At 31.8% G+C, this 22,591-nt stretch overlaps 3 protein-coding genes across 6 annotated transcripts; 2 read left to right on the top strand and 1 right to left on the bottom strand.

Moving 5' to 3' along the window:
• Window positions 1-7: 7 nt before the first annotated feature.
• Window positions 8-8,013, top strand: LOC141456677 (UV-stimulated scaffold protein A-like). The gene is made up of 12 exons (XM_074132857.1): window positions 8-274; window positions 357-467; window positions 671-878; window positions 953-1,073; window positions 1,208-1,396; window positions 1,471-1,605; window positions 3,192-3,406; window positions 3,663-3,868; window positions 4,449-4,641; window positions 5,178-5,318; window positions 7,303-7,436; window positions 7,528-8,013. The coding sequence occupies exons 1-12, from the start codon at window positions 159-161 to the stop codon at window positions 7,628-7,630; spliced, it is 1,872 nt and encodes a 623-aa protein (XP_073988958.1). The 5' UTR covers window positions 8-158; the 3' UTR covers window positions 7,631-8,013.
• A 1,297-nt stretch (window positions 8,014-9,310) lies between these two features.
• Window positions 9,311-22,562, top strand: Dis3 (exosome complex exonuclease RRP44-like protein Dis3). The gene is made up of 17 exons (XM_074132810.1): window positions 9,311-9,490; window positions 9,577-9,747; window positions 9,816-9,973; window positions 10,049-10,230; window positions 10,367-10,590; window positions 10,657-10,771; window positions 11,817-11,941; window positions 12,031-12,168; window positions 12,246-12,392; window positions 18,687-18,803; window positions 19,774-19,894; window positions 20,490-20,778; window positions 20,857-21,070; window positions 21,156-21,376; window positions 21,458-21,626; window positions 22,062-22,220; window positions 22,314-22,562. The coding sequence occupies exons 1-17, from the start codon at window positions 9,437-9,439 to the stop codon at window positions 22,503-22,505; spliced, it is 2,796 nt and encodes a 931-aa protein (XP_073988911.1). The 5' UTR covers window positions 9,311-9,436; the 3' UTR covers window positions 22,506-22,562.
• LOC141456769 (uncharacterized) lies at window positions 13,243-17,324 on the bottom strand. Of its 4 annotated transcripts, none has more exons than XM_074133056.1 (6): window positions 17,042-17,324; window positions 15,955-16,111; window positions 15,598-15,871; window positions 15,342-15,505; window positions 14,701-14,819; window positions 13,243-13,501 (listed from the first exon to the last, which is right to left on the bottom strand). In XM_074133056.1, the coding sequence occupies exons 2-6, from the start codon at window positions 16,055-16,057 to the stop codon at window positions 13,334-13,336; spliced, it is 828 nt and encodes a 275-aa protein (XP_073989157.1). In that variant the 5' UTR covers window positions 16,058-16,111; window positions 17,042-17,324; the 3' UTR covers window positions 13,243-13,333. The 4 variants fall into 4 exon arrangements, with proteins under 4 accessions (XP_073989157.1, XP_073989148.1, XP_073989161.1 ...); XM_074133047.1 differs by having other exon boundaries at window positions 15,955-16,140; XM_074133060.1 differs by lacking the exon at window positions 15,955-16,111 and having other exon boundaries at window positions 15,598-15,886; window positions 17,042-17,323.
• Window positions 22,563-22,591: the final 29 nt, after the last annotated feature.

Raw genomic sequence — 22,591 nt, forward strand, 5'->3', positions numbered from 1 at the left:
GCATCAGTGGCTGCTTTGAGTGACTTCGCTGGTGGAGTTTTATTAAGATAACAGCAGTTGAGGTTAAATATTATTGCAAGTTTCAGTTGTTGGCAACATTTTAGGAGGGTTGAGTTTTTGTTTTGGTACTGCTCGTATGAAATTGTATATATTATGGAATGGAATGTAATGATGACACAAAACGTGAAATCAAGACATTAATAGAAAAATTAACCCATTCTGGAAAGGATTCCTTAAATGTTGATCAGTTAAAGCGAATTAATACTATTTCCAGGTAAATCAAATCAATGTAATTATAAGTCTTTTTCAGTGTGTTTACTACTCCTTTTCTTCAAGTTCGTTTTTTTTTTTTACAGTTTATCAGACAAAAATGTGGAAGTTATATTCAAAGAATTAATTAAACTTTTTGAGAAAAAACATGCAGAAGTTAGATTTAGTGTTGTACAATTATGTGATGAATTATTTACGTAAGTATTCTGCTCGTTCTATAGAGATCATTTCTTGAGACAAAATCTAAACTGACACTTCAACCTAGAATGTTCCTGTGCTTCATACAAGGAAGGTTTCTGAATGAAATATTAAGCATTTAGGAAAGTCAATAATATGATTATCGGTATGATTATAAGGATTGATGAGGAAGTTAAGTTTAATATTTTTAATTAATTTACAGCAATAACGATAAATTTAGAACACTTTTATTGGACAATATACGTATTTTTCTGAAGTACACTTTTGAAGAAGCTCTTCCGCCACCAAAACTTGTTGCTCAAAAATTACTGAAGTTGGCTATTACTTGCATTGATAAATGGCATACTAAATTTGGAAAAAGTGTTTATAAATTAGATACTGCCTACAAGTATCTGAAGAAAGCAAAAAATGTAGATTCTTATTTCTATACTTTATTAGGTAAGAAGTTTATTGTATGTTATATAAAGTTCATTCTGTATTTCAGGTTGACTTTGAAATTAAAGACATTGTTGACCCAAAGAAAAGAATGGAAGAGAAAGAAAAAGAAAGTAGAACATTACTGATAAATAAGGAACTCCTTAAGAAAGCGACTCTAGAAATTGATGGTAAGCCAAGACTTCGTCTAGTCACTTGTCTTCTTTGCGGTGGGGATATACTTAATAATTTTTTAATATATTCCTGGTCAAAAAACGTATTCACTTATGTAAATCCTCTAGTGATTTTTTTTTTTGTATTAAAGATATGAAATTCGAAATGGACGCAACCGTAACTACATTGGAATCTTGCTTCAGCTTATTGCTTCCAACTCCAGAGGAATTCAATGTGGATGCGCAGCAAAATGTTAATGAAGTATGTTCAAGTGACTTTGAAATGCGATTGTTTGGCGTAATTGATCCGAGACACACCGTAAAAATAGAATTCGATAAAAGTAATTTATTTAAACTTTAAAATTGCTAGTTATAGCAATTCCATAAAAAATAGAGTTTTACATTTCTTTTACAGATAGAAAAATAGAAATTAAAGAGACTGAAGAGAATTCTGATATTTTATCTGCTGCCAAAGAAGCCTTTACTGTAATAATCAACCGTTTTTTACCAAAAATCAAAGCTTGGGTAGAATTACTCTACAAAGTCAATGGTTAGTTATTAATTATGTGATAAAATTATGTATAATTATATGATAAATGTAGATGAAATACTCTTTAAACGAAGTTGCTTGTTAAGGTTATCGAGTCAAATAGTTTTTGCCAGTATTAACTGTCGATCTGATTGTTTCAGATTTTCCCCCCCCCCCAATTTTGGGCCCTTGCTAATTGTTTCTCAATGATTTGCGTATACATTTAAATTACTCTGTGAATAAATGCAGTATTGTTTCTCATTCTTTCCAATATCATCGCAAGGTTCTTCACTCATGGAGTTTATCCGCTAGATAAACCTGAAGAGTTTATTTATCTTAAATAATTATCAATAAAAATTGGAGGGAAGGATTTCAAGTAATATTGCAGTTTTCTAATTCAGATCCACTTTGTTCTTGTGACAAGAAGGGATATTCGAATAAGTTTGGTAACTTCTCACATAAAATAATTATTTTGTATCTTGATATTTAACTTGAGATTTGAGATGTCTCTGTATTATTCCTCGCTCCCTGATGATTAAAATTTTTCTGAATTTTCTTTAACTCGACAACCTTTTTAAAAAAAGTTTCTTACAGACTTTTTTGAGCTAATCTTTTTGTGATCTTTGCTCTGTTATTATATTATTATCCTTGAAATTTTTTTTTGCAAAACTTTTTTAATACGTAATTTGAATCTTCAGTTCGTCTAACAGAACAGAAATAACACACAGTTAATAGCCTGTAAATTATTCAACAATGAGTATTGATTTCTCTATTGTAATTTATTGTAGTCCCTTTAATTTAGTAAAATACTTTAATCATTTATTGGCTGTCCTAAAAATATGCCTATCTTTTTCTACTGTATATTAAGAATGTTCAACATTGTGGGAAGAACACGTAGAATGTAGTTTAAGAAATCTATGATGTTTAATGTTAACCCATATTAATTATAACCCATTATTATTAACGCTTGACTACTACATTAAGTAACAATTACTATAATTGATGAATGAACTTAAACCGACTATTTTTATTTAAAAAATAAACATATAAATAAATAAACAAAATTATTTCTAAAAAAATGTTTTTAAAGCCTTTAGCCATCACTTTTATTTTTATTTTTTATAACGTTTTTCTTCTTAATCTGTGATTAGTAGTTTGATTGTTATAGGTTAATAGATATTACAATCGTAACTTAAATGGTGTGCTACTTGAACAAATCTTTAGTACGAGTATATGAAAATGGCCAGCATCCAGCATAAGGGTCTGTGACAACTAATAAATTCAAAAAAACATTAATGAAACGTTAAAACTCTAAAATTGTTTTAATGATATCAATGAAGTATTAATGAAATGTTAGGTACTTCCTGATTTGTGTCCCTTTTATAGTTAAATCAACCATTATACTTAACTTTTTAAACTGTGAATTTTTGTTAAAGAGATATGTATTAAGGGTTCCTCTCTTAGTTTAAATCACTACCAGATAACTACCGAAGTTCTATTATCAACAACTGGCAAAGGGGACTGTTCTTTAGATAATAAGAATTCAGTTTATTTTTTAACTTTTTGAAATCCTTGATATGTAAAGTTTTCTTTTTTTATTGTTTTAGATAAAACAGACAACAGAAGTACATTAATGAAACAAGCTCTAGCTCAAGAAAAGAAACTAAATCGTTTGGTAACACAGTATAACATGCTGAAGGTTTTACCACTTGTAGATGAGAATGAGGTTTCGTCAGACAGTGATTTAGAAGAAGTAGTACTTCCTAAACTTGACAAAACATCTCAACAACGCGAAGAAATAGGTTTCCTCTCTGATTCATTAGTAAGTTTATTTTTTTTGTTAGATTATGCGGTACTTTCTTCTTATATCCATAACGTGACATTTTGTTGATTTATTTATAGTTGTTTTTTAATTTATATATTACTATTTTAAGCTAAAAAGGTTTGTGGAGAGAGAGGGATCCTCGAATATGAAACAAATATATATATGTATAAATAATAATAAATATAAACTGGTATATATATACTGTATGTTTATATATATATAAAATATTTACTGGTAACAATCTATTTTTTAGGGGCTTGGAAAGGATAAATCAGAAATGTTCAATGATAAACAAAGACAAACAAACTGTGACTCTGATGATACCAAGAAAAAAATCAAGTCCTTTGAAAAGATGTCTGAAAGGAAAAAAGAGTTATTGAAAATAGCTCCAAAACGGCCGTTTGATATAGATCTGTATCACTGGGAAGACGAAAAACTTCCTACTCCAACAATTTTGCCGTAATATACTCTTGTTTTTACATTTTCACGATCATTGGACACTTTTTCATCGTTCTTGATTATTTGAAATGTTTCCCTATTTGGATTTTTCTCAACATTTCTTCTTATCCAAACTTTGAGCTCACACATCTTCGTTTTTTTGGCTCTTTAATTCTAATGCAATTGCTCTGAGACTAAGTAGTCAACAAAAAATTAAATGTATTGACTGCTTACTGCAAAATTAACCACTTAACCAATCTCTCATTTTTCTTTCTCGAACTTCCTTATAGTAACTGGGTGATTGGTTTCATTTCTGTTCTCCTTTATTTTGAAACTCAGCTCCTTAAGTTACCAGTTACATAAAATATTTTTCGGTAAGAAGGTACCATGTAAGTGGCGCCTTTCAGTTAATTTCGCTTTATTATACAAAATAATTTAGCTAAGTCCATTTTCAGAAGGGGAAAGATCAATGACTGTATAAAAAACCTTTGACATAAAAGTGTTCTTAAATCATGTTATATAAATAAATAATCAAAGATTATTATATTATATTAATTATTATTATTATATTAATAGGTATATAATTTTGTGTGGTTTGTAGTGTGAACTGTGAAGGTTCCAAATTTTGGTGTGGAGGAACTTTAGAAGATTTCAGTGAAATACCTGTACCAGGCGGTTCATCTGCTCTCCGAACGAGAGTCATTGAATTTTCTGGAGAATACGTTCCGATAACAAGAGCTTGTATGGCGCCGCTACCGTCAGGCAAGTTATGCCCTCGAAAGGATAGAATCAAGGTTTCTTTGCTTTTATTTTTGTATATTTTTTAATTGTAAGAATTAAAATCACAAGAGAAATAAAAAATAAAATTAATCTAGTTAAGTTTTTAACATTGAATTGTATTACTCCCCTAAAACAGGTTCAATTTAAACGAAATAATTAGTAATTATTTGCCGACAAGAAATAAGTTGATTTATCAACTGCTACTAATCTCTACAAAAATTGGGTCCTTGGGTCTCAAAATATTTTGACAAATAACGTTTTTGCTGGAACCTAGTGAAGGTTTCCAGTAAGAACTCATTAAAAAAAGTCTAGTTGCTTCCTAGACATACCGCAGTGATTCTGAAAAAATGAAAAAGTAATTGAAAAAAATTTAAAACTATGGAGCAGTAAATTTGTCGTAAGATACGATACCAACGGTACGTTCTTAAGTAAATGTTTCATTCAGAATAACGCTTTTAAAATGTCGACAGCTGCAAAACTTGTCTGCCTAGTTAATATTTGACTATTTTTTTCCCCATTCTAAAAAATTTGTATACAACATATTTTACAGTGCCCTTTTCATGGTCTAATTGTGGATAGAGATGAGAAAGGGTCTGTCATAAGCGAGGAAGATAAACAAAAAGTAGCTTCTCAGCCTCTTAAACCAGTCGTACCTGAATGGCAGGATCCCAAACTCCTTGCTGAATTAAAGGTGAATGTTATAATAATTATTATTATTGATTTGCGTGTTGTGTCTCATTCCCCTCGGCACTGCAGTCAGAGACTTATTGCAACACCTCCTAGATGGTCTCCTCCCTTCTTACAAAGTCCAGGTTCTTTCTTGCTAGTCTTCGTTGTGAAATGATCACTGGCCGCAAAGAATCAAATACCGCAACCTCACGATGGTAACGCATTCAAATAGCATATAATATAACAAGCAGTTTTCTCTTCTTTCTGACAGAATATACGCCGAGATTGCGGATTAAATAATCCCTCCCTGTTTTTTTATATTAGAATTAACTAGTATTCAGTTTATCATTAAGTTTATTTATTCAGTTTAATCTGGTTCCTGTCTTACGTCGAGGTCTCCTCAGTTCTGTTTTTACACAAATAGTGCTTATGCTATTTGCCCTGTTTAATTCCTTACGCTTTCCCAAATATTTGTTGAGGAGCGATTCACACGGAGCATTTTGTAATACCAAAGACAGGTTCGAATGATGAATAGAATAGATATCCCAGCTGATAAACTACTCGTTACCTCTTATGCCCTCGAGACCATCATGGTACCTTGTCGAAAAAGGCAACTAGCACCGTTTCAAGGACTCCTAGAGAAAATAGACTCCTAGATAAAGTTGTTTTTACAAGCGCAGCCTTACTTTCCGAGAAAGATAAAGATCTTTTTTTCTACGCCTGTTCTCTGGTTCTTTTGAGCACAGGTCTTAATTGAGAACATTACAAAATATGGCTGTTGGTGTTTAGATTTTCTCTTCCTAGGAGCTTCTTACAGCTCACTATCCGGTGATGGACAGTTTTATCTTTAAAGAGAGAACACTATGCGGAGGCCGGCAGTGAACTGGAAAAAGCTCCAGGCGCTAATAACCACAGATGTTGACGCGCCTTAAAAAAAAGAAGATAACTGAGGAGTAATGGCTTGTGAATACTGAGTCTATCAGCTGGCTACAGTTGATAGGAAAAGTGGAAAGAGTATACTAATTTCTCTTCCCTTTCTTAAGAAAGAGATTTGGAGAGACATAGTGCACAGTCTGCAGCAGAAAATTCATATAGACTGCTCATCCCTTAACATAGTAACATTGTAAGTTAGGATAATAGATCTTGTTCAAGACCATGTTCTACATAAAGTTGCGGGAATGACCCCTTTCCCCCTCCAGAGGACATCTTATATCAGTCGTTATGGCTAGCGCGGCTATAAGAAGAGCTGGTAATAGTAGTATTGACTTGAGTATGTTACTTACTGATCGAGTTAACTGGGGTTCTAAACCAAACAAAGTGGTAGAGCTGAAGAATGTTTTGTTGAACATATGTCCAAAAACGCTTTTTCTTAGCTAAAATTAACTTCAGTTCTCTGAATATCTAGTGAAAGGCCACTTCTTGCTTCCCTCTCGCAGTGAAGAGGGAAATCAAGGCACCCTGCTTCACAAAGTTATGTTGCAATTTTTCTGTTATTTTTAGCAGAAGCGCGAAAAAGTATCGGGTCTGTAAGCCTACGCCGTCCGTACATCAGTTGTTAGTCTAAGTTTCCCGAGATTAGCAAAAGTTTCAGGGCCAAATTTTCCCTGAAAGAGGTGAGTATTTTTCTCTCTTTTCATTTTTAATGCAGGGAAAGTAATAAGCCATGTATCTATATGCCCTGTTTCTTTTAAATCTTTAAAAGACAAAACTGTGATTGCCCGGATGACACATACTTTTGTAGTGGTCTAGTTCTGTGATTCCAGAGTGAGGTCCGATTTGCAGGAATAATTCCTCTTTTTTTCTATTTTTAAGTTTTAACATTTAATTGTTCCTTTCATACTCAGTTAAAAAATTTGAAAAGACAAATTTATTGTTCTGAGCAATGCTTTGGTTTTGGCAATTTGATTTAAATACTAATTTACTAATTTAAATAGGATACTAATTTAAATAGAATGAATTAGTTGATATTACAAATGAGCTGTTTCAAGTAGATAGTAAATTTGCAGGCATCAATAGGAATAGATTTAAAGATGCCTGAAAGAGGAAAGAGAAAGAGAAAGGTTAAACATCCAGGCCTTACTGATTTAAATGCTGGAAAGAAAACCGTCAAAGCAAGACTTTCCAAAAAAATATTTAATAAGTATGTTCTGCAGTTTATAAAATACATATTTGTTATAATAACTCTATACATATTTTTTGATCTAATAATTTCTTTAAAATAATTTTTTAAGGGCATCTGCGAAAAGAGTAGCGGCCGTGATGAATAATTTAGATCGCAAAAAGCATAAAGATAAATTTGGTGATCAATTTAATTACGTACATGATACATGCTGATCCTGTTGAAAAAATTAATTACTGTACTTGTGTTAAAACAATTTTTTTTTTAAGGAAATCAAATTAATATTCCTAATGATTTAAAAGAATTAGTAAGTCACAATTTTCTGGTTGTATTGTATAATAAGGTGTTGATTGTTTTCTTTTCAAGATTAATGTAAATAATAATATAATATTTAATAAATGTTTTTGATATGAAATGAGAAATGCTAACTTCTATTTTTATTAGTAAATGTAAATGAAATTCAATGGACTTTTGTAAAGAAAGCAGTCTGTATCCTCTGTTACAGTTGTAATACATTCAGAAAGGAGATTGCCCTGTTAATAGTAAAAATTGTACAATAAATAGTAATAAAAAAAATTAATAAAAGCTTAAAGTAAAAGCTTAAATATTTTTTATTAGCAAACATTAAAAAAATGTTAAAAGAATAAAAAATCAATTAACTTGTTAACATTTTTTGAATCGGACAAATTAAGGAAGTTAGTTGTTTGGTTTTTGTAGAGAGAGCCAACTAATCCTTCACTTCATTCCTTTGGTTTAGAAATATTGTTATATTTAGAATCCATCGTCCAAATCAATGGTTAGTGGATTATTCATCAGAAAGAAGATAAATTTGTGCTGAACAGAAGTTCACAAACTCTCTGCTGAGAAACTAAAGTTTTTTTGAGGATATTGCATTTCTACTTACAAATATTGGTAAAGGAGATAAATGAATTTAAGAAAAGGCATGAGGGAGATGTGATATTTACGAGCGGAACGAGGTTTTTCACCTAGCAGTGAAACTTTGTTATTTCCAGATGGAATCCATAGTTTCGAAAATGGAACCTACAGGAAATCAGGGAAATAGGTAATTTAGTCATGTGCTAAATTACTAAAGGCTTTAGAGGCCTTTTCAACTACTAGCACTTTTCATCTTTTTATAGTAGAACCTAACGAGCTTTCTCCAAAAACGGTTAGAAAAACATTGAGAACAGTTTGGTTTTTGTAAACATTATCTACGTACTCTAGAGAAAAGCTCCTTGCCTGGAGTTAAATACCAAATTCAGTTGCGCCAAAACTCTATTCAACACGATGGTTAATAATAAGAGCTAGAGCAGTGAGTGCTCTCCAAATAGTTTAGGATTTGCTTTGCACGTGATATTCTCGTGATAGGGATGAAAAGTAGAAGCCTAAATCTGGTGTCTTAAAGAAAGATGCTTGAACTTGATCGTGGTAAGCTACAAGTTCTTTCTGAAAGCTAAGAGTACATTCTTATCCATTTTTAGCCTTAAACTGATTTCTTAGAATGCTGAAAGTGGTATTTTTCATATTTTCTGTAGCAATTATGAAGTAAGATAATGTTGAGTAGCATTTGAATAGAAATTTAGACTCAAACCTTAGTTCTTATTTTTTCTTAAAAGTCTCTAAGATTCAGATTTCCTTTAAAATACTTTGAATTCGAATTCCCAGTCAAAAAAAAAGGCGGCAACTTGAATAAAAATGTGTTTTCCCTTTCATTTGAAAAATAAAAGGAAATGCTAAAACCAAATCATTAATTTGGTGGAATCCTCTATATTATCAAATAATAGATGATGTTTAATTTGAATTTGCACGATAAAATATGAATTAAACGTAATATAATCTTCCTATTGTAAATTTAATTTTCATGATTATTCTTTAATATTATTTATTTCTTGTGCATGGCGTGTGTTAAAGTTAAGGAAGGTTATGAATTGTAGACGGTTGCTGGATTGAAAAACATTGGATATAATTGTGAACTGTACAGCAAAAGAGGAGTAAATGTTTTTTAGAAATTTACTACCAAAATGTTAACGAAAAGAATATTTTATAGGCAAACTAAAAGAGGAAATATATTGAAGGTAAATGGTAGTTTATTAACCAGTGGTTGTTCCTAGCTATTTTTAATAAATTCAGATCTTATTTTCATTCCATCTTTTTGTGATAGATTGTACGAGAACACTATCTGAGAGATGATATTTGGTGCGGTTCCAAAGCATGTTTTACATGCAAAGCAAAAAATAAAGAAAAAGTTCTAGATGAAGTGCCCAAATCTAAATCCAAAGTAGTATCCGGCGATCATTATATTTTTCTTGATACTAATGCTGTCTTGGATCAGGTACATTCTATTATCTAGATTTTCTCAATTACAATTGACACTGTTTTTAACAACATTGTTATACTTAGATAGATGCCCTAGAAGAACCATTTCTTACTAATGTGATAATCTTACAAACAGTACTTGAAGAGGTCAAACATCGAAGTTCCACCATTTATAAGAGATTACGTGAAATTATTAATGATTCAAATAGAAAGTTTTATGTTTTTGTTAATGAGCACAGGAGGTATGTTAATTGTTACTGATTTGTATGAACTGTCATCTGTTTCTTCAATTTAATTGGAATTGTTTTATTTAATAGAGAGACATATATCGAGAGGGAGCCAGGGGAATCAATAAATGATAGAAATGATAAAGCTATAAGGACGGCGGCTCTTTGGTACCAATTACATCTTGGTCCTAAAAATATCAAGTCAGTACTTCTTTCTGAAGATGCTGCCAACAGAGAAAAGGCTGTTGAGATGGATATTACCGCTTTATCATGTAATGGTTTTTTTTTATTTCACAGTATACAAGTTTAGAACAAAAACATTGGCGAGCTAGAAAGGCATCTAGAAAATGTCTTGTTTCATTTTCTACATTTTGAACATCAAATTTTTTATATTTTAAATTATTACAGTCAGTGAGTATGCTGAAGGTACTGATTCTTCAGACTTAGTGGAGCGTTTAAGTAGTAAGTGTTGGAGCGACCTAAAAGGTGAAGATTGTACTGATGTATATCCTGCACATTTGACTCCTTCAGTCATACAAGCAGGCTTGAAGGCAGGAAATCTTGTTCAGGGATCGTTTTTTGCTTCAAGAGATAATTGCTTAGAAGCCAGTGTTGTCACTGATCAGCATACGGTGAGAATATTTCTATTGTTTATGTTTAAACGTTTTTTACAAAAATTTATTTACAGTTATTTGCAGATATTTATCCAAGGACGGGCAAGTCTTAACAGAGCCATAGATGGTGATACAGTTGCGATAGAAATTTTACCTAAAAACGAATGGAAAGCACCTTCTAATCTTGTTATACAGACAGGTATTTTAACTTGTTTTGCAGTGTTTTATTGTTTTCTGAGTGTAATTCTGAAGGTAAAAGTTTATAATGCAAAAAATAAAATAACATGATATGAGTCAAAGTGAAAGATATTTTTCAAAACTGAAATGTTACGATCTTAAAATGGCTGAAACAATTTGAAATCATCTTTCTATACCTCATTTTTATATTGTTTCTGCATTACTTCTGTTATACCCAAATTTACAAATGCTATACTCGCTATATACAAGATTCATTTAGAATGGCTCTTTTCACTTTTCTCTTCTTTGGATGTTTGTCCTTTCAATTCGTTTTAGTGGCCTTCAACTTAAAAGATACTTTATTATTATTTTTCCATGCGATCAGTTTTATTTAAATTTACCGCTAGTATTAAATCATTTTTCGTGAGCGTGATAGATAAGCGATGTGTGCTCACCGCATTAATTGATTCTTCCACTCCATCACACTGCTGCCCTGCTGCCGTGAAAGAAAACAAGAAGTTTCTAAAATCTTCTTATTTTTACTTCAAGAGGCAATCGTTAGAACTCGGTGTCATATGGTATTTTATTCGTTACGAAGATGGAATTTCCGTTATTTTTTAAAAATAGATCAATAAGTATAACTTTATATATGTATGATTCAAAATAATAATTTATAAATTTATATCGAGGTCAGGTTGCTAAAGATGGTTTTCTTTGACAACTACCAAGGCTTTTCAAGGGAAACAATGGGCATTTTGGATTCCCTGCGTTCCTCCTTCCTTTTTGTTACAATCAGTCAATCAAGGCTTTTCATGAACTTCACCTGTATAGGTGAATTTCGGGGTATTTTAAGTTTATGTTTATTCTTCTTATATTTATGTTAGTTCTCGATTATGTAAGAGTTAGTAAACTTATGATTCTATAACTCCTGGTTTCATGTATTGTTTATTTTTTATAAAAATGATATCCATTCCGCTATGAAAAAGATCTTAGAGAAAAGAATAGCCATATACATTTTTCTCCCTTAGTTATACTCCTTTCTTTAATGTAGAAAAATTTTGTATTAGAGGAGACTGATGAAATTACTGCAGAAAACGAGGAAGAACGGCAGATGACAGGAAAGGTGGTAGGAATAATAAGAAGAAAATGGACGCAATATTGTGGTATACTTCAACTTTCACCTGTAGCGGGGGTAATATATTTGTATAAATTTTATTAATGTATTATTCTTTGTGCTTTTTGGATGCGTACTTTTTAAAATCACGACACAATTGTTTGTAGCACACACGCCACTTATTTGTGCCGGCAAAGAGGCAAATACCGAAAGTTAGAATTGAAACACGACAAGGAGAGAAGTTAGTCAATCAACGTATAGTTGTTGTCATAGACAATTGGCCTAGAAATTCACGGTATCCTCAGGTTAGAGAAGTAGAATAATTTAGTTTACCAGACTCGTAATGTTTATGAAATTATTTTGAATTGATATTCATTTTTAGGGACATTTTGTGAAAGCATTAGGCAAGATTGGGGACAAAGAGACAGAAAATGAAGTAATTCTTTTGGAACATGATATTCCTTCTTCACGTTTCTCTGAAGCTGTATATGCTGATCTTCCGCCCAACGATTGGACGATCACAGAGGAGGTAAATGTTTTATATTTGTCAATTTTGCAAGCGCAAAATTTCTAATTTCAGAACGAAATTAGATGTGAACATTGTAAAGAAAAGTCGAACAAACCCACTATTACATGCTTCACTTTCTTGCCTGAGGTCAATGGCAATTGTTTCAAAAGATAGCTTTTCAAGTAGGTTATTTTGTTTGATAAATACGGCAACTTCAGTAATATTTCTTTAGAGGTGCTACTTATGTCTACGGAGACAGTGGTAGGTACTACGGAGATTATGCCGGCTATGCAAGGCAAATATGAGGATATATTAACAAAAGGATCACACGACGTAAGCACCAAATTTGTGAGTGTGATTCGGTTTAGTAAACTTCCTAATCACTGATCGAGAGTTAATGCTGGAAATGAATGTTAAATGAATGGAAATACTATTGACTCGAGATTTTAGGAGAGAAAAAAAAAGTGCTTTGTAAATAAAGTATGGACTTTAATAGTAATCTTAAATATTGTGCCAGTATAGCAGTAAAAATTACTAAAAGTACTTTATTTACACACGTGATGTGTTACCTCGAATTCTTCAGTTTTCTAATTTGGTTTTTAAGTAAAAGCATTGTGCTTGCACTTGTGATCTCAATCTTCTCACTCTGACAGAAACCAGCCTGTTCAATTGAATCATTCATTGGTTGCCTTCAGTATTATTTGAGTCTTCAATTAACCAATTTATAGACTCTTGTCATCTCTGATTATTAACTATATTGGCTAATTAAAATTTAATAAAACACCTAAGTGAGTTAAATAGTATGTAAATAGCAAGTAGCTACTTGTGTTAGTAAAAGCAATATTTCAAGACAAGATTTAAAAAATAATAGTGATATTTATGCATCTTTATTTATCATATGGTGCTGACGAAGAGAAATGCTGTTTATTTAATCCGGTACAAGTAAATACTTAAATAATAAGCTAATCCGTGCTGATAATGGAATCTTGATCTGATCCTGAAGAAGGTGGAGGCAAAGCTTTTATAATTGTCTTCGGATCTGTTTTAGGTTGTCTTCCTAACTTATTTTTTAAACAAATTAACTTTTCTGTCGCCAATTGAAATACAAATTCCATTGCCTGCTTCTTTCCCTTAAATAAAAAACTGTCTACAGTAAACTGCAATATTTATTGTAATTTAGGGAGTGTCCAACATCTGGGGTAATTTTGCCCAGAGCTTTTATCAGTGTCTCTGGACAGTGTTCTTTCGTCACACATAACACTACCCAACACCAATCAGTGAGCTGTAAGAAGCTCTTGGAAAGAGAAAATATAAGGAATGGTAGCCGGATTCTCGGTGAGGGAATCCAATACACTAACCACTCAGTCAGACTCTTCCCTAGTAAATTTTATTATTGCAAATAATCGTAAACGTATGTAGAATTCATTATTTTTCTAGAGCTTAAATAAGTTATATCCATTTTCGTATTATGGTATTGTGCTGAATGTACAAACATTGAGTTTTTGAGATCATTTGTATATTTAAGAAATAGGAATGATTGGAGTGTGATTTCCTGGCGTTAGGACCCCTAAAGCCATGGAATTTATTGACAACGGTACTTCCACATTAGGAAGTATTGCCATTCAGGTTTTTGAAAATCTTACCATGCCACCACTTCCAAAGAGGTCATTAAATGAATTCTCCATGGAAATAATAAAGAATAATGACAATTTTTTGTATCAGGTAAAGCAAAACTATGAATATGAAGTTTAAAGTACCGTGTGGCGTAGGACTTAGCCCAAAACGGCCCTTATTCCACCCAATCAAGGCACAGAGCTCTTACTTTCGTAAACGTTCCAATCTGTCCACATTTCATTTGAGACTTGGCAGACCTCTTTATTGTATTCTCTCAAACGAATGAGGGACAAATTCCAGAACACGTCTTTCTCCAAAGATTCGTGCCGAAAATACTTTGACATAGTTGTACAAAACCTCTATCATTGCTGACCTGTGCCTGTCCAAATACCTTATGTTAAACCGTAACTATGGTGAGATTAGTAACCATCCCTGGAAGGTTTAAGTATGTCATGGATTTTGACAATGGATGGGGGGCTTAGAGATTTTCAACATTTAATTGAGAGTTACCAAAAATCATAACAAAAAAAATATTTTAAAATCAATTTTCTTATTTCTAACGGGAAAAAAAAATGAAATTCGTCAGAATCTCTTTCGAGGAAAATCTGAAGAATCAAAAAGTGGATAAAGGAGTTTCTTATAGGTTAAATTTTGACTAAAACTTGGAGACGAATGCAAGAACGTGTGAAAATTTCACAATTTTTGTTTTTTCTACCTTAAGGTGTGTGATGAAATTTTCGATGGATTGTACTGATGAAGATTTTTTAACTACATGCCAGTTTCTTAACAGATCTTTGTCATAGATGGCAATAATAGTTTCCATTTCGTGCACCTCTGAAATCATTTTAAATTAGTTATTAGTATTTTTCGTAAGGCATGTCAATATCTAAGTTGGTGCCCAAAGCTTTTTTCGGCAGGGCATTGCCGGCCAGCTTGTTGCAAGAAAGAAAGGGAGATAGAGATAAAATTGTTAAATTTCTACAATTATTACTTTTGTTTTAATTTTAAGAGGAGGTAAAAAAAAAAAATTGCACTCGAAAGGCTATCAGATCATACGCTCCCAGACTGAGCACAGATCATCACAGAACACTTCTTTTAGGAGAATTAAAGGCTAACCAGCTAGATTCAAACCAGCGACTTCCGGTTCCTTGGACACTTTTTGTTTATAATTAAAGCCAATATTTATTTCTAACTTCTTTATGTACAAAAGACGTTTCAGACGTCTAAAATAAAGATTTTTATTTCATTTTACTTTTTGCTTTTGCTTTCACCGTATATCCAAATGATTACTGTCTAAAAATATAACTATATTAAACAATTTTTTGTTTTTTTTTATTCTGAAGTTGGAATCATTACCTTCACGCTTTGTATTAATTCGTGTTTCTTTTATAACTTCTTTTTCTTTACGAAGAATTGTTCGCTTTTTTTTTAGTCTATGAAGATTATTTAAAGTTGCCTTCATTTCAAGTGAAAGAAATTCCAGTTCCTGCATATTATTTTTAACTTTTTCGCTCATTTCACTAAACCATCAATAAAATTCTTTATATAGGTGTTTTATGATACATAATTTTTCACAAATGTATTACTTAACAAAATAGTAAAATTGACTTACTCTGAAAGTTTGTACATTATTTTAACTCCTTCCAAATTGTTGATTGTCGCTACTACTCTATCCAGTCTATTAACAAATTTAGTAAGATTTTTTATGGTCGGATTGGTTTTCATTTTCATTAAATGTTGTACTAGATGTATTTCGGTGGATTCCTGCTTCTGTTGTGGCACTCCTTTATGACGTTGTATATTATCAAAAGTTTCTTTTAATGGTGGGTCTGCATTAGTTAATTTTGTATTGCCCTGTACCTCTCTTGGTGTTGGCTTTAACACATCTACATTTAGTATTTCTGTGCTGAACAATTGGATTATAAGAACAAGTATTAATTTCGTTTTTAAATAAAACTTATTGCCTTACAGATAACTTTATCAAAGACTATCGCGAAGTTTCCGGGTACGAATCCAGCTGCTAGCCCCATGGATTTTCTCTTTCTAGTAGGTTCTTGCAGCTCACTGTCCATTGATAGATAGTGTTATCTCTAACGAGAGAACACTTCCCGGAAGCCGGTAATGCACTGAAAAAAAGCTCCAAGGCGCCAATGACCTTAGATGATGACATGCATAAAAAAAAAAGATTATGAGAATTATCAGTTTATTTATTTACAATACTGTAGAACCGTCCCTTAAAAATATTTTTCAATTGCTTTTAAAATGAATCAAAAAGTATATATTTATAAAAGTAAAACAGAAAAGTGTTATTGAATAATCGTCTTAAACTTCTGAGGGATCTTGGATCCTAGCGAACATCACCACAAAATATTCGAACTACATTACGAAACTCAGAAATTCAACTATTCATTTAATTTTAGTTAATATTATTAAGGTGTCAGTATCGTAAATTATCTCAAATGACAGTATAATGGGAAGTCTAGCTTTCTACCCTCACTCTCAGAACTACCGGAAATTTGTTTTCAAATGAATATAGGCCAGTAGATATGTGCGCGGAATACAAGTGACTGCTTCAGGCAAAAAAAAAGGTTTTGCCAAAACTGGAATAAATCGAAAGGAGCTTTTACATATTAGGTATTCTATTTTATAGAACTATTTTACAAATTATTTTTTTGGGGGTCCCCAGAAATGAGTCCATACATTTTCTGAGAGGTTTTCCTTTCAGAGCTTACAATGGGCTATACATTACAAAGGTGCTTAGTTCACTATTCAATAAAGATCCATGCTTTTCTAAGTCATTTTTGATTCGATAATAATCTGGATCAATGTGGGAGGTTATTGTCCCTCTCAAGTGTAATAGCGGCAATTTAATTTGTTTTCATATGGAATTATGCATACAGTCGTAAATATCAATAAATTTAAAATGGAAAAAAAGTGATTAGATAAACTGTACCACTGATGGAAAAATTTCGTATTTCTTAAGCCGATAAAAATGGACAAAGTGAATGGAGTCTAACACACGATAACTCATAAAATTATTTATTTAATTTCCTCACCTCTTAGTGCAGTTATCTGATTCTTCTTTTTCCTTTTCATCCGAACCTGGCATTTTTATTTAAATATTGTTCACAGCTTTTTTTTTTTATTTAACCACTATTTTTGTAACTTTTTTTGCTCATTTACTCCAATTTTTCTTTGCTACAAAACAACTTTGTTTAAAAAACAAGACGTTTTGTTTTTTTTTTCATAAATCTTAATTTATAATGAATGATTCATTAATTTTGATTTTGTACATTTCGCTGGTTTATATGTCGGTAATTTTATATGTATTAACAAAAAACATATGATTTGTAATTTTGGAAATACATATGTTAGCTAAGAGAAATGGGAAACAGAAATTCTTATAAAATGTAGTTGGGATTGATTTAAAAACCATTATTTTATAAACAACTATGTATAATAAATCTGTTTATAATAGTCACCATTTTTGTCAAATTGTATTGTTAATTGCTATGTATTGTCTGGTTTGATGTCCAGTTCGCAATTTAGGTTGACAAATTGAATTCATATTTGTATTTTTCACCATTTATTACTTATTTTCTATTTCTTATTTTATAAAGAATCGTTTGCAGATTAACACTTTAAAATATCGCTCGCTAAAAAGCATTAGGCTGGAAACATAGTGGAGCGGCGATGATAGCGAAGAGCGAAGCGGCGAAATCAAACACAAGTTAACATATGGGACCGCGCATAGTGGCGAGCAAAGCGAAGATAGAGCAACTCTATCTATTTCTAGTTTTTGTTTTTGCCGCTTTGCTCTTCGCTATCATCGCCGCTTTGCGCGCCGCTCCACTATGTTTCCAGCCTTAGACATTCAACGCTCTAAACCACGACAATTGCTGCCTTCGAAACTTTGTTGAGAATACATTCCCTTTTTGTTGGGATCAAAAACTGACAATGACAGTTTACAAGAGAATTAAAAGGCAGTTTTTTGTTTTTTGCAAGTTAAACGATATGGTCGTTATAATATTTATCGCAAGATGATTTGTTTATGTTCCATCTTCTGACAGAGTGGCAAATAACATTGTTTTTTGTCATTCTTACAGTGTTAGGTTGCTTCAAGGCAGGACTTGTTAACGGTTGGTAAACTTCTACCGTTGCCTGATAAATTACTTCAGCTGTTTGTAACGTATAGTTTCAAAATGGTTGGTAGCTGACATTGTGAATAGAGCATCAGCTCGTACTTAGTACCTGTCGTACTTCTGCAGCTAAGAGGGCTTTCGATTTGAGATCTTTGTTATATTGCTTTGTTTATTTCTGATAAACGGGTACAGAACTTAGTTTCCAAAAGAATAGTTAGGTTAAATTAAAGACACCACATTTATAATCTTCCTTCATCTCAAAATTCGTGCTGGAATGTTCAGGACACTGTAGGAAGTATCTTCTAACAAGGATGTTCTTCGGGTCTAGGATAAGTTTCAGCGATCAATTCTGAGTTACTTCTATTGGGTTTGTTGAGAGGTGGCTCTGTTAAAATAAACAGTTCATTTAGTGTGCAAAAAGTGTGAGATAAATTTTTTCTAATTTTAACTTCGTTTGAAAAAATCCCAGGAATTCTATTGCACATTTAAATATATGTTTGTAATCATACTTTAAAAAACTCAATTATTAGTTAGTAACTTGTATTTTTTAACTTTACAGGAACTGGCAAAAAGGCAGGATCTTAGAGACTTTTGTATATGTTCTGTTGATCCACCCGGTTGTACTGATATAGATGATGCTCTTCATTGCTTACAGTTGGCAAATGGAAATTATGAGGTAACAATATATTTTATTATTACTAAGCAATTATTTGTCGAAAATTTCGTTTTGTGAATTTTTGTAAAAGATTTATTATTGCAAATGACATTAGTTAGGAGCTATTTCATCTAGAGCAAAATGTGAAAGCCTTCACTGGCATAGTTTTTTAAACTCTAAAGAACTTTCTTTGAAAACCTATTTATGCAGAAGGATTTTTTTTTGTATTTATTTTTCTAAAACGCCCCCTTTTAGTTTGCCAACAAAATTTATATTAAAAAAAGAAATTTAAAACTTTACATTAAAGCAGAGTTAAATTCATCTACTTTATTATAGAGAACGAGAAAATTAGTACACATTATGCCTCTCTATTACGATGTAAATAAATAATTTTTACAGCACATTTCTACCCATAACATCTATCTATCTAAAAACCGCTTACTGGTACCAGGTGATCCCTTCAGTCGCGCAGATATCACAAAATCTGAAAGGGTTCTAGGGAGGGTAATCCTTCTACTGGTTATTTCCCAGATGTCTGAACTTTCCTTGAATAAAAATGGCTTCGCAATCAGAAGCTGAATACCTCAAGTATTTATGCATTTGAGGAAGAAAATATAAAAGTTTGAAAGATCTTCAAATGCGGGAACAAATAATAAAGCTGAGCTCACATCAATTTCTAAATATTTATCCAGCTCTTTCTTTGCACTAAAAGTTATCGTAAAGTCACTTCTTAACTTAAAAGTCTTAAACTTTTTATATTTATTTATTCATATAGTGATTTGAGCTAGTTAGGCTTTTGTTATATTCAATTGTTAATACATAACATAAAATTTTAAAATCTTAGTGATCATATTTGTAATTTGGTTAAGTACCATCGTAGGTCCCGTCATTAAGCTTTAGGACAGATTCAGACTATCGGCTTCACTTAACTTAATATTAGTTGGCGCTTCAGCTTATTGAAGTATTTATTTTATCATGTTTGTTTCTTTAGGTTGGCGTTCATATTGCCGACGTGAGCCACTTTATAAGACCCTACACCGCAATTGATAAGGAAGCTGCTTTGAGAGCAAATACTGTTTATCTCACAGACAAGAGGATCGATATGGTTCCAGGTTGCTTGCTTGCTTTTTTATTTTCTCTTATTTGTGCCTTTTGTGCAAGTTTGTGTATTGGTAGCATAACATAAAATTTTAAAATCTTAGTGATCATATTTGTAATTTGGTTAAGTACCATCGTAGGTCCCGTCATTAAGCTTTAGAACAGATTCAGACTATCGGCTTCAGTTAACTTAATATTAGTTGGCGTTTCAATTCGTTTTTGCTGTTCTCAAAAACTGTTAAAGATAATGCTTGGTGTTATTCATACTTCTAAATCTATAACTTTTGTTTTAAACATTTTCTAAGAAAAATTTATTCAAGGGCACTTACTCTCTACGGTGCCTTTACTGTATAATATATGGTCTAATCATACTTACAGTATTATTATGGTTTATAAATACAATCAAATTGGAATGTGACCAGAAGTCACACAGTTACTCAGATTTTTCAGGGTGTATGATGAAGTCCATAAAGGTAGCTGCTACAAAAGAGAACTCTCTTTTTATTACAAATTCTTAGTTCGTAGAAAATTAAATTATGTAAATTGCTTTGAGAAAAAGTGTTTTTCCTTAAAATTTCTTTGTTCTCTTATACGATTTTTTTTTTTTAGATCTCTTAAGTTCCAACTTGTGTTCTTTACGTGGTGGTGAAGAACGTTTAGCATTTTCGTGTATATGGGAACTTTCTCCTCAAGCGGAAATAGTGTCAACTAGATATCAAAAGTCGGTGATAAAGTCTAAAGCTGCATTGACATATGGAGAAGCGCAGGCCATAATAGACGATAAAACTGATAAATCTACATTGGCTACTAGTCTGCGTGGACTCAATAACTTGGCCAAAATATTAAAAAAAGGAAGACTTGAGAAAGGTGCACTGGTATTAGCCTCTCCTGAGATTAGGTATTTACCTTCCATTATTTGTGAGATTATTTAAATAATAAAATTATTTTAACTTTTCTTTTGTATTCTCATTTAAAGATTTCATGTGGATTCTGAGACTCATGAACCTCTGGAAGTGCAAACAAAACAATTGTTGGACACTAACTCAATGGTGGAAGAATTCATGTTGCTTGCAAATGTATCTGTTGCCGAAAAAATAGTTGCAGATTTTCCAGATTGTGCTATGCTCCGAAGACATCCCGAACCACCTTCAGCAAATTATGATCCTTTAATTAAGGCTGCAAATCATCAAGTAACTCTATTGATTTTGCAGCAAATTTTATTCCTTTTAGAAAGTAAGTAACTGAAAGTTTAATTATATGTATATATTTTTTTAGGGATTCGAGATTGACATTAGTTCTGGTAAAACACTTTCAAGGAGTCTCGATAATGCAAAGAAGCCTTCAAATGCTTATTTCAATATTATGTTGAGAATTTTAACCACAAGGTGTATGCTGCAAGCTGTTTACTTTTGTTCAGGCACTCTTCCATCCAAAGATTATTTTCATTATGGTCTTGCAGCGCCTTTATACACACATTTTACCTCTCCAATTCGCAGGTTCAAATTTTTAGATTTTAATTAGTATTCAAATTATCTGCGAAATTGAATCTTGGTTCTTAAAATATTTTGTATTTGCAGATATTCTGACGTAATAGTACACAGATTATTAGCTGCGAGTATTGGGGCCGATTCCACATACCCAGAATTGTTAGACAAGAGGAAATCTGACAGTCTTTGCCAAAACCTCAATTACAGGAAAAGAATGGCACAGTATGCTAGCAGGGCTTCAGTAGCTTTACACACACATGTATTAATTTTTTATTATTATTAATTATTTAATATTCAGTCCAAATAATTTCCCGGTAATGTTGTAACTGAGCAACTTCTAATAAACCTTAAAATTCTTCTGGAACCAAACCATTTCAACTTCAATCTGAGAGCCTCATAGGCTTCTTCCTCACTGAGAGATGTTGACAACTAACAGTCTTTATGGCTTACAAAACTATACCAGTAATGTTTTAATGTTAAAACCCCATCTAATCTAATAAAAAGGCGACCTTATACTCACTCCAATATTTGAATTGTAATTAATGCCATCGTAGATTCCTCTCTTCCATATATTCTTCTTTAACTTTCCTCAGTATTTATTTATCATGTACTTTTCAATTTAGATACTTTAAAAAAAAAACAAGAGATAAGATTAGAAGAAACACATTTTATTTAATTATTACATTTGTTCCAGTTATTCTTTCGAGGTAAAGTAGAAAATGAGGAAGGCTACATATTATTTGTGAAAAAGAATGCATTGCATATTCTTATCCCTAAATATGGACTAGAAGGAATGGTGATGTTGACAACTAAAGATAAAAACCAGCCTAGCCCGTTTATATTTAACAGCAGCGTAAGTAATTGTTTCTACTGCGTATGAATGAATTTTAAATATATTGTATGTATTTATTATTATTGCTATTATTATTATTTTATTTTTTTTAAGGATAATACTCAAAGAGCTGGTGATATAATTTTCCATCCGTTCGACCGAGTAGTTGTACAGTTGAGTTTAGACAGATCAAATATCCAACATGAGAAGTTAAGAATGTTTTTAGTAGCACCTCAAGTGCCAGGATTCTCTATTTCTTCAACTGGAGAACTTTTACCAATGGATGAAGATATCCCTACTTTTTAATTGTATAACATCATTTTTTTTTAATTTAAAAATGAATAATAAAAATTTTGCTTAAGATTTAAGAGTACCTCCATTCTTTCATCATT

This window comes from Rhodnius prolixus, unplaced genomic scaffold (assembly GCF_049639745.1).
Source record: "Rhodnius prolixus isolate KJV_2025 unplaced genomic scaffold, Rpr scaffold_1, whole genome shotgun sequence".
In the NCBI taxonomy this organism is placed as follows: Eukaryota; Metazoa; Arthropoda; class Insecta; order Hemiptera; family Reduviidae; genus Rhodnius; species Rhodnius prolixus.

Coding starts and splice junctions, on each gene's coding strand:
- LOC141456769 (XM_074133056.1), bottom strand. CDS start 16,057: ATGGACAGTGAGCTGCAAGAACCTACTAGAAAGAGAAAATCCATGGGG. Junction 15,506..15,597: donor ATAATGTACAAACTTTCAGA/GTAAGTCAATTT, acceptor TTGATGGTTTAG/TGAAATGAGCGAAAAAGTTA. Junction 13,502..14,700: donor ATTTCATCACACACCTTAAG/GTAGAAAAAACA, acceptor TTTTTATTTAAG/GGAAAGAAGCAGGCAATGGA.
- Dis3 (XM_074132810.1), top strand. CDS start 9,437: ATGTTAACGAAAAGAATATTTTATAGGCAAACTAAAAGAGGAAATATA. Junction 9,974..10,048: donor TTTGTTAATGAGCACAGGAG/GTATGTTAATTG, acceptor TTTATTTAATAG/AGAGACATATATCGAGAGGG. Junction 12,169..12,245: donor GAAATTCACGGTATCCTCAG/GTTAGAGAAGTA, acceptor ATTCATTTTTAG/GGACATTTTGTGAAAGCATT.
- LOC141456677 (XM_074132857.1), top strand. CDS start 159: ATGGAATGTAATGATGACACAAAACGTGAAATCAAGACATTAATAGAA. Junction 275..356: donor CGAATTAATACTATTTCCAG/GTAAATCAAATC, acceptor TTTTTTTTACAG/TTTATCAGACAAAAATGTGG. Junction 3,407..3,662: donor GTTTCCTCTCTGATTCATTA/GTAAGTTTATTT, acceptor TCTATTTTTTAG/GGGCTTGGAAAGGATAAATC.